This window comes from Chiloscyllium punctatum, chromosome 22 (genome assembly GCF_047496795.1).
Source record: "Chiloscyllium punctatum isolate Juve2018m chromosome 22, sChiPun1.3, whole genome shotgun sequence".
Classification (NCBI taxonomy): Eukaryota; Metazoa; Chordata; class Chondrichthyes; order Orectolobiformes; family Hemiscylliidae; genus Chiloscyllium; species Chiloscyllium punctatum.
Genome location: NC_092760.1, coordinates 60081315 through 60098768, shown reverse-complemented (window position 1 = coordinate 60098768; position 17454 = coordinate 60081315). Strand labels below are relative to the sequence as shown.

At 43.0% G+C, this 17454-nt stretch overlaps 1 protein-coding gene across 4 annotated transcripts in view; it reads left to right on the top strand.

The window, feature by feature from the left end:
• The window catches only part of phrf1 (PHD and ring finger domains 1), a 93562-nt gene that overhangs the window by 59682 nt on the left and 16426 nt on the right, over nt 1-17454 (top strand). For all 4 annotated transcript variants that reach the window (XR_011963737.1, XM_072592438.1, XM_072592440.1 and 1 more), the window contains 3 exons: nt 8714-8871; nt 9479-12907; nt 15581-15738. Coding sequence is in view for 3 of the 4 variants with exons in the window: in XM_072592438.1 (XP_072448539.1) it covers nt 8714-8871; nt 9479-12907; nt 15581-15738 (3745 nt within the window). In the remaining variant the exon portion in view is untranslated. The remainder of the gene's footprint in view (nt 1-8713; nt 8872-9478; nt 12908-15580; nt 15739-17454) is intronic.

Here is a 17454-nt window from a genome sequence, read left to right as displayed (position 1 = left end):
TATTTACCCTTCCCCCAATTGTAAAACCTACCCTGTTGCACGCACCTATCTTTCTCCATAACCAAGGTGAAAGTCACAGAATTGTGGTCACCATCACCTAAATGCTCACCCACTAACAAGCCTATCACTTGTCCCGGTTTGTTACCAAGTACCAAATCCAATGTGGCCTCCCCTCTGGTCGGACAATCTACATACTGCGTTAGAAAAGCTTCCTGGACACACTGCACAAACACCGCCCCGTCCAATCTACTTGATCTAAAGAGCTTCCAATCAATATTTGGGAAGTTGAAATCGCCCATGACTACTACCCTGTGGCTTCTGCACCTTTCCAAAATCTGTTTCCCAATCTGTTTCTCCACATCTCTGCTGCTATTGGGGGGCCTACAGTAAACACCCAACAAGGTGACTGCACCTTTCCTATTTCTGACTTCAGCCCATACTACCTCCAGAGGCAGATCCCCCTCGAACTGCCTTTCTGCAGCCGTTATACCATTTCTAATTAGCAACGCCACCCCCCCCTCCTTTTTTACCACCGCCCCTAATCTTACTGAAACATCTGTAACCAGGAATCTCCGTCAACCATTCCTGTCCCTCTTCTATCCACATTTCCGTGATGGCCACAACATCGTAGTCCCAAGTACCGATCCAAGCCTTAAGTTCACACACCTTATTTCTGATACTCCTTGCGTTGAAGTATACACACTTGAGCCCATCTCTGTGTCCGCAAGTATTCCCTGTCAGTGCTACCTTCTCCACAGCCTCCCTACATTCTTAGACATCCTGAAAAACAGCTAACCTACTTGCTGGACTACAAGTCCGGATCCCATCCCCCTGCCAAATGAGTTTAAACCCCCCTGAAGAGTGCTAGTAAACCTACCTTCCAGGATATTGGTGCCCTTCTGGTTCAGGTGCAGCCCCACCTGCTTGTACGGGTCCCAGCTTCCCCAGAATGCAGTCCAATTGTCCAAATACTTGAAGCCCTCCCTCCTACACCATCCTTGCAGCCACATGTTCAACTGCAGTCTTTCCCTATTCCTTGCCTCACTGTCACGTGGCACCAGCAACAACCCAGAGATGACGACTCTGTCCGTCCTAGCTTTTAGCTTCCAGCCTAACTCCCTGAGCTCCTGAATGACCTCCCCACCCCTCTTCCTACCTATGTTGTTGGTGCCAATGTGCACCACGACTTCTGGCTGCACACCCTCCCCCTTAAGGATTCTGAAGACACGGTCCGAGACGTCTCGGACCCTGGCACCCGGGAGGCAACAAACCATCCGAGAGCCTCGCCCATGTCCACAGAACCGCCTGTCTATCCGTCTAACTATAGACTCTCCTATAACTAGTGCTCTCCACCTCTCCCCCTTTCCCTTCTGGGCCTCAGAGCCGGACCTCGTGCCAGAGACCCGGTCACTGCAGCTTACCCCTGCTAGGGCATCCCCCTCAACAGTATCCAAAGCGGTATACTTATTGTTGAGGGGAACGACCACAGGGGATCCCTGCACTGCCTGCTTCCTTCCCTTCCCAAATCTAACTGTTACCCAGCTACCTCTGTTCTCTGGTGTAACTATGTCCCTGTAGCTTCTATCACCCTCTCAGCCTCTCGACTAATCCTCAGTTCATCCAACTCCAGCTCCAGTTCCCTAACGCGGTCTGTGAGGAGCTGGAGCTGGCTGCACTTCCTGCAGGTGAAGTCGGCAGGAGCATCGGTGGTTACCCCTACCTCAAACATCCTGCAGGAGGAATATTCCACTGCCTGTGCTGCCATAACTCTACACTTAGTTTCCAAAACAAGAACACTAAGTAGCTTACCTGTTCAGCCGACTGAGTCCTTTTTCTTTCGGTTGGAGGAGGAGGGAGGGTGGGAGACACTACACATGTAGTGTCTCGGGTTCCTTCTCCACTCGAACCTCTTACCTTCCCAGAAGGCTTTGTTGACGACTTCCGGGTTCCCACTCCTTCCAGCTCCCCTCTCTGTGTGCCCACTATAGCACTGAGCGGGCTATTTTGGTCCTTGACAAAAGTCTCCCTAACATTTATGTTGGCATCATCAAATATACCACCCTTACTGACCCTTTTAGTTATTTCCTTGGAAATAAAGTAATTAGTCACAAGGTCTCACCTTTACAAATTTATGCTGACTGTCCTTAGTTAATCTGTGCCTATCTAAATAATAGTTTTTGCCATCTTTTAGGACTTTTGTCCAATGATTTGTGCACTTCTGGGGTTAGGCTGACTTTGAAACCGTATTATGACAACATGCTTTCAGCCAAAAAGGATTGCAAAAGGATGCTATTTTCTCCCTTTTAAAAAAAAATCTGTGGGGTTGTGGCCATCACTGCTGGCCAGCATTCATTGCTCATCATTAGTTGCCCTTGAGAAGTTGGTGGTGAGCTGCCCCCTTGAACTGCTGCAGTCCAACTGCTTTGGGTTGACCCACAATGCCATTCGGGAGGGAATTCCAGGATTCTGACCCAGTGACAGTGAAGGATCAGCGACATATTCCCAAGTCAGGATGGTGAGTGGATTGGAGGGGAACTTGAAGGTGGTGGTGTTCCCATTATATCTGCTGCCCTTGCACTTCTCGATCAGAGTGGTAGTGGGTTTGGAAGATGCTGTCTGAGGATCTTTAGTGAATTGCTATAGTGGACCTTGTAGATAGTACAACCGCTACTAATAAGTGTTGGTGATCGAGGGAGTGCATGCTTGTAGATGTAGTGCCATTCAAACTGGCTGCTTTGTTCTGGATGGTATCAAGCTTCATAAGTGTTGTTGGAGCTGCATTCATCCAGGCAAGTGGGGAGTATTCCACCACAATCTTGATTTTGACTTTGTAGATGATGGACAGGCTTTGGGAATTCATGAGGTGAGTTACCCGCCGCAATATTCCTAACCTCTGACCTACTCTTGCAGCCACTGTGTTTATATAGTGAGTCCAATTGAGTTTATGGTCACTGATAACCCCCAGATGTTGATAGTGGGGGTTTCAGTGATGGTAATAACATTGAATTGCAAGAGGCAGTGGTTAGATCGCCACTTATTGATGATAGTCATTACCTGGCATTTAATGGCGTGAATGTTACTTGCCACTTGTCAGCTCAAACCTGGATATTGTCCAGATCTTGCTGCATTCAAACATGGACTGCTTCAGTATCTGAGGAGTCATGAATGATGCTGAGCATCGTACATTCAAGAGCAAACATTCTCACTTATGACCTTATGATGGAGGGAAGGTCATTGCTGGAGCAGCTGAAGATGGTTGGGCCTGGGACACAACCCTGAGGCACTGCTGCAGAGATGTCCTGGAGCTGAGATGACTGACCTTGAGCAACCACGACCATCTTCCTCTGTGTCAGGTATGGCTCCAACCACCAGAGAATTTGTCTCCAATACCCATTGATTTCAGTTTTCCTAGGGCTCCTTAATGCCACACTCAGTCGAATGCAGCCGTGATATCAAGGGCTGTCTCTCTGACCAGACCTGTAGAATTCAACTCTTTTGTTCATGGTTGAACCAAGGCTGCAATGAAGTCAGGAGCTGAGTGGCCCTGGCAGAACCCAAACTGGGCATCACTGAGCAGTTTATAGCTGAGCAGATGCTGCTTGATAGCTCTGTTGATTGTTGAGAGCACTGTTGTCCCTTGTGTGCATTAGTGGACTGGGTTACATTTCACCTGGATCTGATGATTAATCAATTTTCAAAAGTGATGTAAACACTTCAAGGTTTTCTTCTGCACTCTTTATTTCACCTAGTATTGCACACTTCCACTTAACTGCAGTCATCTTTTGTCCCTTCCTTGTGTGAAAACAGGCTCAAAGTATTAATTTAACAACCATGTCCACACCTTCCATCTCCATACACATGATTTACCTCTTACTTAGTTATCCTCTTTGATTTATTTACTGATGCATTATTAATTCATGCACTCTGTTTGATTTCCTAATTTCCTTTTGAATTTCATTCCTGCACTTTCTCTACTCCCCATAGCTTTTAATGGAATTGAGCTCTAAGCATCCAACGTACTTCCTATTTTTGCACTTATGATATCCAGAGAAATCTGGATTCTCGAACCAGTTCCTTTTTCTTTGTGAGAGCATGGTTGTTGTGAATCCTGTCTCTTTCCACATAGAACAGTTCCTCCTACTGCTCTAATACTTAAATTTATTTGTTGTTTTAAGTCCACTTTTGCCATATCACTTCTCAGCCTGGTAAAAATGACCTTACCCTGAGTTAAACGTTCACTCCAAATTTGTCCATTCTTTTCCGTAACAACCCCAAATTAAATTATGGTTGCAATGATTAAAATACTAAATCTCTCTGATCTCGCCATTGACTGAAAACTGAACTGGACTAGCTAGTAAGTACTCTGTCTACCAGAGCAAATCAGGGCTAGGAATCTTGCAGTGAGTAAGTCACCTCTTGACTCCCCAAAGCCTGACCAGTATCTACAAGGCACAAATCACGATTTTGGTGGGATACTTGCCACTTGCCTGAATGAGTGTAGCTCCAGCTACACTTCAGAAGCGTGACACCATCTAGGACAAAGGGGACCGCTTGATTGGCACTGCATTTCTAAGAACTCACTCCCTCCACAACGCACTGAATAGCAGCAGTGTGTACTGTCTGCAAGGTGCACTGCAGGAACACACTGAGGCTTCTTAACTTCCAAACCTGTGATCACTACCATCTAAACAAACAAGAGTAGCAGAGACATGGTAACACCACCACCTCCATGTCACTGATGATCCAGACTCGGACATATGTAGTCATTCCTTCAATGTTGCTGGATCAAAATCTTGGAAATCTCTTTTCAACAGCATTGTTGGTCTACCTATAGCAAATGGATTGTAGGGATGGCCAATAAGTGCTGACGTTACCAGTGGTGCCCACATTCCATGAATGAATAAAATAAACTTCATTTTCTAACTACAAAACTGTTATCCCAAATAAGTTTTAAGAATATTGCATAGCTGTAAATTTTGCAGTTTGTAGTTTATCCTAATTAGTTGAAATCCTCACTGTACTGCCTTTTTATTTCTTTGCATGCATATTTGCTCCCTCTTTGCCCCTCTAACTGTTGGAGGTTCCATACTACAGCCACAGCAGTGTGATTGGCCCTCTTCTTGTTCCTCAGTTCAAGTCATGTTTTTAGTTCACGTTGTTTCTAGCATAACATTCCCCACAGCTCTCATTGCTTTTTTTATAGAGCCAATAATGCGACCACTTCTCACCACCCCTCAATCTTGTATCCTCCTCCTCCATCCTTTTGACAACTTTACAACCAGAAATCTTGAACTGCCATTCCTGTCCTTTTTAAGCCCTGTTTCAGTAATAATTATGATGCCATTCTTTAACACACGACCTGTTATTTGTTATAATACTTATTCTGCTTTTAGCCAATTTAGGGTTTACCTTTTCTGCAGTATATCTCCCTTGCATATACTGAAACAAAATGCTCAGTCAGTATAGCTGGAAATAACTTTTCTCCTCGACCAATTCACTGTTTGTCCACTCATATCTCATTTTAACAATCTCATAGCTGTATATTTAAATTCAAGGCTGAATGTTGACTCTTGGCTCCTGGTGTGGCGACTTATCACTGGCAGTGGATCGCAGCAAAGACACTCTTAATTTTTATATTGTAGAATGTTGCAGAATAGGAAATTGTCTGTCTACTTTGAAAGAGCCATTTAATTGGTCCCATTCCCTTGCTCTTTCCCCAACACCCTTTGATTTGTTTCCTTTCAAGTGTCAGTTGTATTCAGCTTGAAACATTAATTCTGTTCCTTTCACCACAGATGCTGCTTGACTTGCTGAGTTTTGACTGAACTTAATTTTTATTCAATATTTCCAGCATACTTTGCTTCTACTTTCTCCTGATGTGCTCCATCGTAGCTTTCATAGTTCCAGTTAGAAATTGTTTGTTCTCAATCCATGATGATCTAATAGGTTTATGGTGTACCGTGTTGATTCATATTGTGGCCTGTAGACTTGAACTGCTGAGTTTAGGACCCATTAAACTTGATCATTATAGTCGTGTTTAAACCCAACACCTTGGTCCCTTTGGCAGTTTACACATGGTCAAATTCATTGAGAAAAGAATTCCCTGTTAAAAATATTTCCAGTTTTCACTATTTGTGTATGTGGAGAGTAAATTTGTAGTCCTATCTTCTTCTAGAACATGTGTAATGTCCTATGAATTCTCCAACAATTTGAAAGCTCAAATTAGAACAATGTCTATTTTCTGTTTACAAAAATAGAAGATGCTTCTGTGAAGAGAAATCAGAGTTAACGTTTTGGGTCTGGTGACCCTTCCTCAGAGCCAATTGTAGCTAGGAAAATGTCAGTTTATATGCAGAAGATAGGGTGGGAGGAGGGGTAAGGAGTAACCAATAGGTGGGGATAGAGTCTGAAGAGAGAGAAGATCAGTTGGACAGACAAGGCAGTGGATAACGACATGGCTGGGAGAATGAATAGCTGTTAATAGAGACTGTTGGTGGCTAACAATAAGTGGTGTGTAATGGCACATTATGTGATAACAGCACGTGGTATATGCGGTTGGGAGCTAGGGCATGGGAGAGTTCAGGCCCTAAAATCATTAAACTTGATATCGAGTCCAGAACGTTGCAGGGTCTCCAAGTGGAAAAGGAGGTGTTGTTATTTCAGCTTGCACTGAGCTTCGCTGGAGCACTGCAGCAAGCCTGAGACAAGATTTTGGCCAGGGAACAGGATGGTGTGTTAAAGTGGCAGGCAACTGGAAGCTCAGGGTCTTTTTTGTGGGCAGAACACAAATGTTCTATGGCCAGTCCATGTTTCGTTTCCCCAGGGTAAAGTAGACCACTTTGTGAGCAGCGAATGCATTAGGCTAGATTGTATGAAATGCAGTAATGTGCTGCTTCACCTGGAAGGTATATTTGAGCCCATGGATGCTGAAGAGGAAGGAGGTAAATGGGCAGGCGTTACACCCTTGGCGGTTGCACGGGAAGGTGCCGTGGGGCTGTGGCAGGGAATGTTGGGAGTAAAGGAAGAGTAGACCAGAGCGTCCCAGAGGGAATGGTCCCAATGGAAAGTGGGCCAGACAAGGGAGGAAAATATTTGTCTAGTGATGGCATGTCACTGGACGTGGCAGGAATGATGTCTGATGATCTTCTGACGTGGATACTAGTGGGATGGTAGGTAAGGACATGGGGAACCTATTGTGAGAGGGAAGAGAGGGGGTGAAGGCAGAAGTGTAGAAGATGGGTCGGACTTGATCGAGGGCCCTATCAACAAAGGTGCTGGGGAATCATCGCTTGAGGAAGGAGGTGGACGTTTTGGAGGCAACCTCAACAAAACATATGCAATGCAGACAGAGGAACAGGAAGAATGGAATGGAATGGAATCTTTGCAGAAAGCAGAGTGCGAGGATAAATAGTCCAGATAACTGGTCAGTTTGTCTGCTAAATCCACTACAGTTGGCTCCCCACAATAAAGCATCCCTTGTTTGCCTTTTTGCAGGGACAGTTCCCTCCAGGGCAACCTGGTCCACTTTTTATGCACATGTGAGTGCCCGTGTGCACACACAGAAACGCCAACAGTCGGACACTTCACTGTCTAACACCGTCACTCCCCCCCAAGCATGCACTCTACCTGCACGTCACGCAATCTAGTCTAATACATTCGCTACTCACAATGTGGTCTCACCTACATTTGGGAAACAAAGTGTAGATTGGGTGACCGGTTTGCGGAATGCATCCATGTTCTGCCGCAAAAAAAATTGTGGTATATCCACCAGAAACCCACCAACTCCCAGAGCTATCTGGACAATACAACCTTGCACCCTGCTTCCTGTAAAGACTCAGTTTCTTTCTCCCAATATTTCTGTCGCATTGTTAGTCACTAACAGTTTCCATTAACAGCTATTCACTTTCCCTGGAATCCCTACAGTGTGGAAACAGACCATTTGGCCCAACAAGTCCACATCGACCCTCCGAAGAGTAACCCACCCAGACCCATTCCCCTTTCCTGATGAAGGGTTTATGCCCGAAATGTCGATTCTCCTGCCTCTTGGATGCAGCCTGACCTGCTGTGTTTTTCCAGCACCACACTCTCGACCCATTCCCCTGCCCTATTACTCTACATTTATCCCTGATTAATACACCTAACCCACATATCCCAGAGCACTATGCACAATTTAACATGGCCAATTCACCTAACCTGCACATCTTTGGATTATGGGAGGAAACTGGGAGGAGCGCCTGGAGGAAACCCACGCAGACTGGGGGATAATGTGCAAACTCTACAGACAGTCAGCTGGAATCAAATGTAGGTCCCTGATGCTGTGTGGCAGCAGTGCTAACCACTGAGCCGCAGTACTGCCCTCTCCCAGCCAGATCGTTACCCACTGTTTTGTCTCTGACTGACTTCTGTCTCTTTAGGATCTATCCCTACGTGTCATTTGCTCCTTATCTCCTCCCCTACCCTATCTTCTGCATTTAAACCGACATTTTCTGGAGGAAAGGTCATCAGACCCGAAATATTAACTCTGATTTGTCTTCACAGATGCTGCCAGACCTGCTGAGATTTTCCGGCAGCTTCTATTTTTGTTTCTGACTTACAGCATCCACAGTTCTTCAGTTTTTACTTTGCTATTAGTCTTACAGTCACTTGTTTGGAAATGACTTACTTCAATGGCAGAGAATGTTTAAACAGAGATTGAATCTTTTCCTTGTGACAGGAATGGAAGACTTCCAGTTGTTGCCCAGGAGGGCATACCAGAAGCTCCGCCTGTACCCGATGTATTGGGAAGTATCCTAGCAGGACAGAATGTCTTACTGATGGACAGTTCTGATGTTGTAATCAATAGGGATGGAAGCCTAAAGCCTAAAGATCGAGGTATTATCCAAGACGGTGCATCTAGTTATTTTTAGACACCAATTTATAGTAGAATTCTGGTCAGCATATTTGCTTTCATGATCTTTATAGTCCATAGTAGTTCTCTGATTTATTGCTTTCCCTTGCTTCCCAAAATAATCTCCATACATCACTCACTAAATTTCATTTCTTTCATGTTATCAGAAAAATCTGTTTGGCCATCAGCCTATTTGTTCAGATCCTATTGCATTGTTTCAACCATCTTGATAAGTTCATGCTTGCTTTCTCTATCAGTTTCTAGATGGATCAGAAAAGTCCATGTTAGTCTGTCTCCCGTTCGCCTACATTCCCAGTTTCCCTGCTTGTTCTGTCATGCGCCCTCATTGCCTTGGACACCTCAACTAAATCTCCTCTTAAGTGTGCTGCTTTATGGAAAAGAGCTCCAGTTTATCCAATCTCTCCATGTAACTGAAGTTCCTTAAGTATGTTGTGTTATCATGTTGAACTGTTATTCTGCACTCAAGGTCTTGACATTTTTTTTCTTAAACTAACTTCTGGGCAATACATTTTATAAATGTGTGTTGTGTAATGTATTAATTGTAGAATTTCCTTTCTGCTGTTACATTAGGGCAACCTGCAGAATCAACATCAAGTAACAGCAAAACTGGTGAGACATCTAATAGATGTTCGTCAACAAGTTCTTGCATCTCAGGGATCTCTGTAAGCGCCTTGAAAGAGGATCAGGAAACTGCAACTAATACTGCAAAACATGTCTTGGGTACGTTGCCGTCCACATCTGGCTTAACGTCCAAGCCAAGGCAACAAACAGCATCCAGCAATCTAAGACCTGCCTTTTCGGGAACATTTACTCCAATGCCTGAAATATCAGTTGGTCCTGCGCCAGGTGAATCTGTTTCTTTGTTCAATACACAAAGGACAGGAGCATTTAGTAAAAGTGTTGGGGACAGTCAAAAGAGTACCAGTGGCTTTACACCTTTCAAATGGTTGAATAGCGCCTCCAATTTGCTTTTTAAAAACAATATAGGCACACTGAACAGAGTTGCACCCAAATCACCTGTTAAGAGACTTGATATATCAGAATTTCCTAGGATACCAAAGATCAAGAACCAAACTGGTAGTTTAAGCTTTCAAACTGGTAACAAACAAAGCAATGGAGTACCTCGAGCCTGTATTAACAGACTTACAGGTAATGAACAGAATAGCCAGGCTACAAAACCTATGGAATTGGGCAATAGCGGAAAGAATATTGAAAGACCTGTCCAACAAAGACATCAATCTTCCACCATTACAGGTTCGACTGGCTGCTCCAGTACTTTCCAAGAAAAACACCAAGCTCGGGACTTGGTTTCTAGCTCATCTGGTCAGGGTTGTACAAAAGTGACAAGTAGTACTGGTCATTTGACTAGTCTGCCGAAATTGGATGCCTACGACCCATTTGAACCCACAGATGATGAAGTTCAGCATTTTAGCAAAAGCGGCAAAAATACTTCTCGATTGAAACGCAACATAAAAAAAGAAATAGATGAGATATATGATCCATTTGAACCTACTGGTTCTGATCCATCTTCATCAAATTCCACTCCTGATCGGAATGAGTCAAGATCTGGAGGCGAATCCCCAGTGCCCAGAAATAATGATATTTCTGAAGGAAATGAACACACGACTAATACATTAAGCCTTTATTTTAATACCAATACCACACAGCTATCTTGCACACAGCAAACAGAGCCTTATAAAATCAAAACTGAAGCTCTAACGTCAGGGAATCCAGCTGACAGTCCTGATAGCTGTAAGTCTTTTACTGCACCTTCTTTGACCTCTGGAGCAGAAGTTATTAGTGAACCTCAGGCTAACATTGAGGACAAAGATATAAAATTGGACATAGAATCTGACATGAGAAAGTGGGACAATGAACGCACGAAACAAGCATATTGCAACTTTTCAACATCTAATGACAAACAGTCTGAAAAACAGACTATAACTACAGACAGTGATGGCATTAATTCTTCGGTATGCTCTGAAGACGGTGCTTTACAAGTTGTCACCACGATCGTTCCCGCTTGTGTGCGAACTGATGCAGATACTTCATCAGAAAATGAACTAAGAAAAACAGTGAATAAAAAGGTCCACTCCAAATCAAAGGCTCATTCGAGATCACGATCAAGATCACGTTCCCACAGCCAACACAAATGTAAGAGCTCGGTCTCTGAAGAACACAAAGTATACAGGTCAAAGTCAAGATCAAAAGAACGGAAGAAGTTAAGGTCCCGTTCAAGGGAACGACGGAGATCAAAATCTCGGTCAAGGTCTCGCTCCAGCAGCTCCGAGAAATTTAGAAGGCGAAAGCCTAAACAAGATAGGATCAAAGAGAAAAGAGGAAGACGTTCCAGATCAAGGTCTCGAGAAAGGAGGTCAGGTAGTTCCTCCTCTGTTACATCTACAGACAGTCACAAGAGAAGGAGGAGAATATCAGGATCAAGGGATCACAAAGGCTCCTCCAGGCACTCTTGGAGCAGCAGTGAGAAAGGAAAGCGGAAGCTGTACCGACGGGAGCAAAGTCGGGAACAATACGATAGACGAAGCAGACGCTCAACCTCTTGGTCCAGGGAGAGAAGGCGCTCGAGATCATGGTCAAGGTCCAGAGATAAGAAAAAAGCATGGCCTAGATCTAGGGAGAAGCTGAGGTCCTGGTCGAGATCAAGTTCCAGAGAAAGGCGATCGTGGTCTAGATCCAGCTCTCGAGACAAGAAAAGATCACGGACAAGATCAAGTTCCAGAGAGAAGAGAAAATCGACCAGGTCAAGGGAAAAGAGAAGATCAAAGACTCGATCCAGATCCAGGGAAAGAAGAAAGCCAAGACCTCGATCAAGAACCCGTTCCAGGTCTAAAGACCAGAGTAGATCAAGATCGAGAGATAGGTGCTCCCAGTCAAAATGTCAATTCCCAGAAGTAGATAGAAAACAAACTGTCTTTCAAGAAAAAATCAAATTTGGTGAAAAGGATCAATTGCAGAAGAAAGTTTCAACTTGCAGAGATAATGAGCCTTTGGAGAGGGAAGACTCAGCAAATGAATTGTTTATTTCTTGTGAGGCTCAAAGGTTGCAGGAAAGTAACTTTACACCAGCTGTTCAGACCTCGTCCTGCACAGTAGCCATTAAAGAGGAACCAGCGCCGTACATTGACAGTACACAGGAAGAAGAAAAACATAAAGAACTTCTTGATCAAAACAAGGACTCCAGCTGTAAAAGTGAGAGCTTAGGAGAAACTATTACTGATGTTTCTGTTGGAGTTGACCACATTTGGGAAACTATTAGCTCTTGCACAAGCCAGGCTGACACAATAATGAAAAGTCCCAGTACTGTGTCTGAGTTTCCCCGAGTCAAAAGTCCTTGTTATCAAGAGTCTGCTGTTCCAGATGAGGTTTCTATTCCATTAATATGTCTTGGCAAACAGGAAGAGATTCCACTCTTGTCAGTAAATGAAGAAGCAGCCTTGAGACCTGAAGCTGAACCATCTAATGATCATTCGCCAGCTAAACCCGATACGCTTTTACCTGTAACAGAGAATTCCACCTCTACAGATTCTCTGGTATCCGTAGAAAACCCAGAAGAATCAGCAGATGTGAGTACAATTGAGGAACAACAAAACTCCAGCACTCTATTTAATGAAACAGTAAATTTTGTTAAAAACGAACACTTAGACAGTGCAGCAGGTTCCTGCTCCCAGAACAATGAACCAAATCATGAGACTATGCCAGTTAGCTTTGGTTCAAACATTTTAAATAAGCAAGAGGAAGCACGGAGTGATGTGATTGAAAATGACTCATTGGAGGGAAAGCCAGAATCGATGAAAACAGAAAGCAGTAAGGACTACAAGGAAATTTCACTGCTGGAATCTGCAGAGCCTGTGAAAGCGAAGACCACAAGTGAAACAGGTTCCCAAAGCACTGGAGTGAAAACCAAACCCATTGTCAAGAGAGTTACTTGGAACCTGGAGACAGAGGAGAAGGATGAGGCTTCCTCTGGGAGGCCTGCAAGTGAGTGTAATTATTTTTAGTTGTACTATTTCCTTTGAATTCTGGTTGCAGACAAATTATAGATTGTCTCCTTTTTCGTTGTATTGCACTGACACACCAGGTTTAGTCAAACATTATAACATGTATTGTTAATACAACCCTGATAACTGAAAATGCATTATTTGGAAGGATTTCAGTGTTTACTTTGAGGTATTTTTCACTAGTACAGTATTGTTAGACAAAATGTTTTCAACAGTTTTTGCCAATTTGTTGTTGAAAGTTGTTGCCATTTAGAAACAATTCCCCAGAATTTGAAAGGGTTTTGGAATGTCAAGTGTTCAGCATCGTTACCTCTCAACATTGGCCACATCTTTGGACGTCTGCAATTAGCAAGTGCAGATTGTCTTGAAAATCAGTCTGCCACTCAGTGCTCAGCCAAAGGCTGTACTGAGGATACTGATGTAAGGTATTTGTGGGATGGGGAGGGAGAATAAATAAAACTTTGATAACCTTGAATGTGTGGCCTGAAGAGAATCAGATGAATACTTGAAGAAGAAATCCTTGCATAGCTATGAGGAAACAATCTGAGATTAGAATGAATTGGATAACTCTTCCAAAGAACCAGCAAGGACTCTGACAAAGAGCAAGGTTCAAGAGGTGAGAGATTGAATTTTCTTGACAGCAAAATCACATTTGATTGAATGTGGCATCAAGAGAATCTCTAGTAAAGAGGAAGGTGGTCGTTCTCGTTGGAGTTAAATCATCACAGCCTAGTGCATTTTTCAGGAGTTGCTCAGGGAAGTATCCCAGGTCCATTTATCTTAAGCTGCTTCAGTAATAACTTATCCTGCATCATAACACCTGATTGAGGTATTCAAAGTAATGAGAGGCATGAATAGAGTCAATAGCCAGAGACTTTCCCCCAGGGCAGGGTTGACTGGCACAAGGGATCATAGTTTTAAGACTTTGGGAGGAAGGTATAGAGGAGACGTCAGAGGTAGGTTTGTTACACAGAGTTGTGAATGCATGGAAGCAGAATCATTAGGGACATTTAAGTGAGTGCTGGACATGTACATGGACAGCAGTGAATTGAGGAAGTGCGTAGGTTAGGTTATTTTATCTTTGATTAGGAATAATCTTCGGCACAACGTAGTGGGCTGAAGGGCCTGTTCTGTGTTGTACTTTTCTGTGTTCTGTAACGTTAGAAGTGGAGATGTTCACTCATGATTGACTGTCTATTACTGTTCATGACTCCTCAGAACTTGAAGTCATATGTGCTCTCGTGCACCAAGACTTGGATTATATTCAGGCTTAGGCTGATAAATGGCAAATAACATTTACACCATATATCTGTCAGGCAATGACCATCTCCTCATGACTTTCATTAGTATTGCCAATGTTGAAATCTTAACTGGACAGACACATAAATATTATCGCTAGAAGTGCAGGTCCGAAGCTGGAAATTCTGCAACAAAAAGCACTCACCTCTGACTCCCCAAAGCCTGTCTGTCTGTGAGCCACATTTCAGGAATATGATTAAATACCCTTCACTTGCCTGGATAAGTGCACCTCCAGCAACACTGTGAAGAGGCCTGACACCATCCAAGGTGAAGTGGTTTGTTTGATTGACACTCAATCCATCACTTTAAGCATTCAGTTTCTACCCCACCAATGCACAGTGACAGCAGTACATACCATTTCCAAAATGCACTGTGGATTGTTGATCAGTGTCTAATTAATTGCAGTTATAAACTAGTTGCATACATTTACTGAGACAGATGAGTCTCTTTCATCTTGATTCACAAACTTGAGTAGTTCATTCTTTTTCTGATCCCATATGAGGTGTTTTGCCCTCCTTAACAATAAAGGTTCAATACCCACTGTTTTGCTCAGTTGAATATTTTATTCAATTCACACTCGCTTTGGTTCACATCATTTGGTTCCTCTGCCTGTCTTAATCTGGTGCCATCTGAATATTCAATAACTTTGTATTGAGGTACTGATTCCAGGTAATTGATGTAGGACCTGGCTGTTGATGGATGTCTCTTAGTTTGTTTGGTGTCCACTGTCTTCATATCTTACCTGCAGGTGTCCTTATAATGGAGGCATTGATCTCTAGCAGTTGATGATCCAGTGGCCAGTTCACTATACAGTGTGAGTTTGGGTATATGGACATCATCATCAATTTTGAAGTCACTGAAACCACTTCTCCCTGTACAAATGCTGCCAGACCTCCCAAGTGCTTCCACAACTCCAAGATTCTATTCCCTGGAACTTAGAAGTTTAGAGACTAATTTGATAGAAGCTTGTAGGATGTTAAGAGGAACAAACATATTAGACATAGAAGTTACTTCTGTTAGTTGGTGAGATTAGGAGAAGGGGCATACTTGTGGAAGCACTAAGTGGTTTAAAAAGATCCACCACATTTCCTGGATAGACATTGCCAATGCTGGATGCACAGAAAATTAAAATTTAACGTCCAGGACCTAAACTTGATGAGATATTATTACTCCGCATGAACACCTATTGAAGATATTAAAATATGCTAACTTTGGAATTCTTGGGCAACTGTAAAAGGTTAAGATCACACTGTGGCTATTTGAATCTATGTTGTATTAATAGATTAAGCATTGTGAAAATTATATTCACCTGAGATATAGCAAGATTTAAAATGTCTTCTGTCTTTGCATACAGGGACACCGTTCTCCTATAGGGTGCACAGATTTAATAAAGAAAGCATGTGGAAAGCTCCAGAAACAAGTCAACCACCAAATCAGGTGCCGATGTTTCAGCCTCCAGCAGCAAATTTTATGATCCCTCCACCAATTTTTCCTGGTCTATTTCCGCCTCAGGTTAGTGCCATCCCTCGGTTTTGCATATAGGATCCGGGCATATTTCTGCTTCTCCAGTGGTTATAATGGAACATTTTAATTCCTTTCTGGGTGAATTGTCCTCATCTGTGAGGAATTCCAGGTGTAGGAGTCAGTGAAACCATTTGGCCCCTCAAACTTATTCTGCCACTCAGCGAGATCGTAGCTGATCTGTACTGTAACTCCATCCAACCTTCTTGGCTCTAGGCCTTGGCTTGAAAAAATACATTATTGATTCTGTAATAGTTGGAATGAAGGACTGTTGAATTGAAATTTTGCCAGTCCACTTTAAACAATACCAGTCAGGTGATTTTTTTTTCATTCCGTTCGAATGAATAATTTGGTTACGTCTGAGGTTGTCATAGAAAGTCTAATCATAGAAGACACATGTGGGTTCCCCTTGGATATATAGCATCAACCAAAGGATACCTATTTAAGATAATTGGCAAACAATCCGAAGGCCAATGAGAATTTTTTACGCAGTTGTTCTGATTTGGAATGTACTGCCTGAAATGACACTAAATTTTCATTCCAAATGGGAGCAGATGAAAGCCATTCTGCCCCTCAAACCTAATCTGCGATTCGGTGAGGTCATGGCTGATTTTTGGTGTTTTGAAAACCGAAATAACATTTGATTCCATCATCAAACAAAAACCTAACTTCCTCTTCTGAAAAATATTCAGTTACCTCACTTCCATCACCTTCAAAGACAAGGTGCTATATATGCTATATATGGTCTCACCAGTGTCCTGCATAAACATAATGTAGCATCCTTACTTATACTCAGTTCCTCTTATAATAAAGAATATTATCCCCATTAACCTTGCATACTAACATCTTGTAAATTCGTGCATTAGAATGTGTAGATTCCCATCTCACTTCAGAATTCTCCATTCAGGTAATATTTTGCTTAGCTTTCCTGCCAAAGTGAAGAACTTCACATTTTCCCACAGTATACTTCAAATCTGTCAGATATTCGCCCTCCACTCAACCCATATGAATGCTAACATTGTGTTTGCTTTCCTAACTGCCAACTGAACCTGCATGTTAATCTTAATAGAATCCTGAACTCCGGACTTCCAAGTCCTTTTGTGCTTCAGAATTCCAAAACCTTTCCCTATTCTTCCGACCAAGTTGTATAACCTCACACTTTCACACACTGTAATCCATATATCAATTTTTTTTGTCCACTCCTATAGCCTGTCCAAGTCCTTCTGCAACCTCCCAGCCTCCTCAACACTACTTGTCCCTCTAGCTATGTTTTGTGTCATTTGTAAACTTAACAATAATGCCCTGTGGTCCCAACGTTTAACTCTGCAGAACTCCACTAGTCACTTGCTGCCATTCTGAAAAACACCCCTTTATCCTCATTATCTGCCTTCTGCCAGTCAGCCAATCCTCTATCCATGCCACTGCCTTGCCCCTAACATCATGGGCTCTTCTTTAACAGATGCTGTGTGGCATCTTGTCAGAGGCCTTCTGGAAACACAAATAGATCACATCCACTAGCTCTCCTTTGTCTAACTTGCTTGTTACTTCCTCAAAGAATTCGAACAAATTTGTCAGGTATGCCCTCCTCTTGATCATGCAGTGCTGTCTCGGCCCTGTTTTGTTACGCATTTCCAAGTTCTCTGCAGTTTTATCTTTAATAATGGACTTTAAAATGGTATCAATGACCAAGGTCAGGCTAACAGGCTT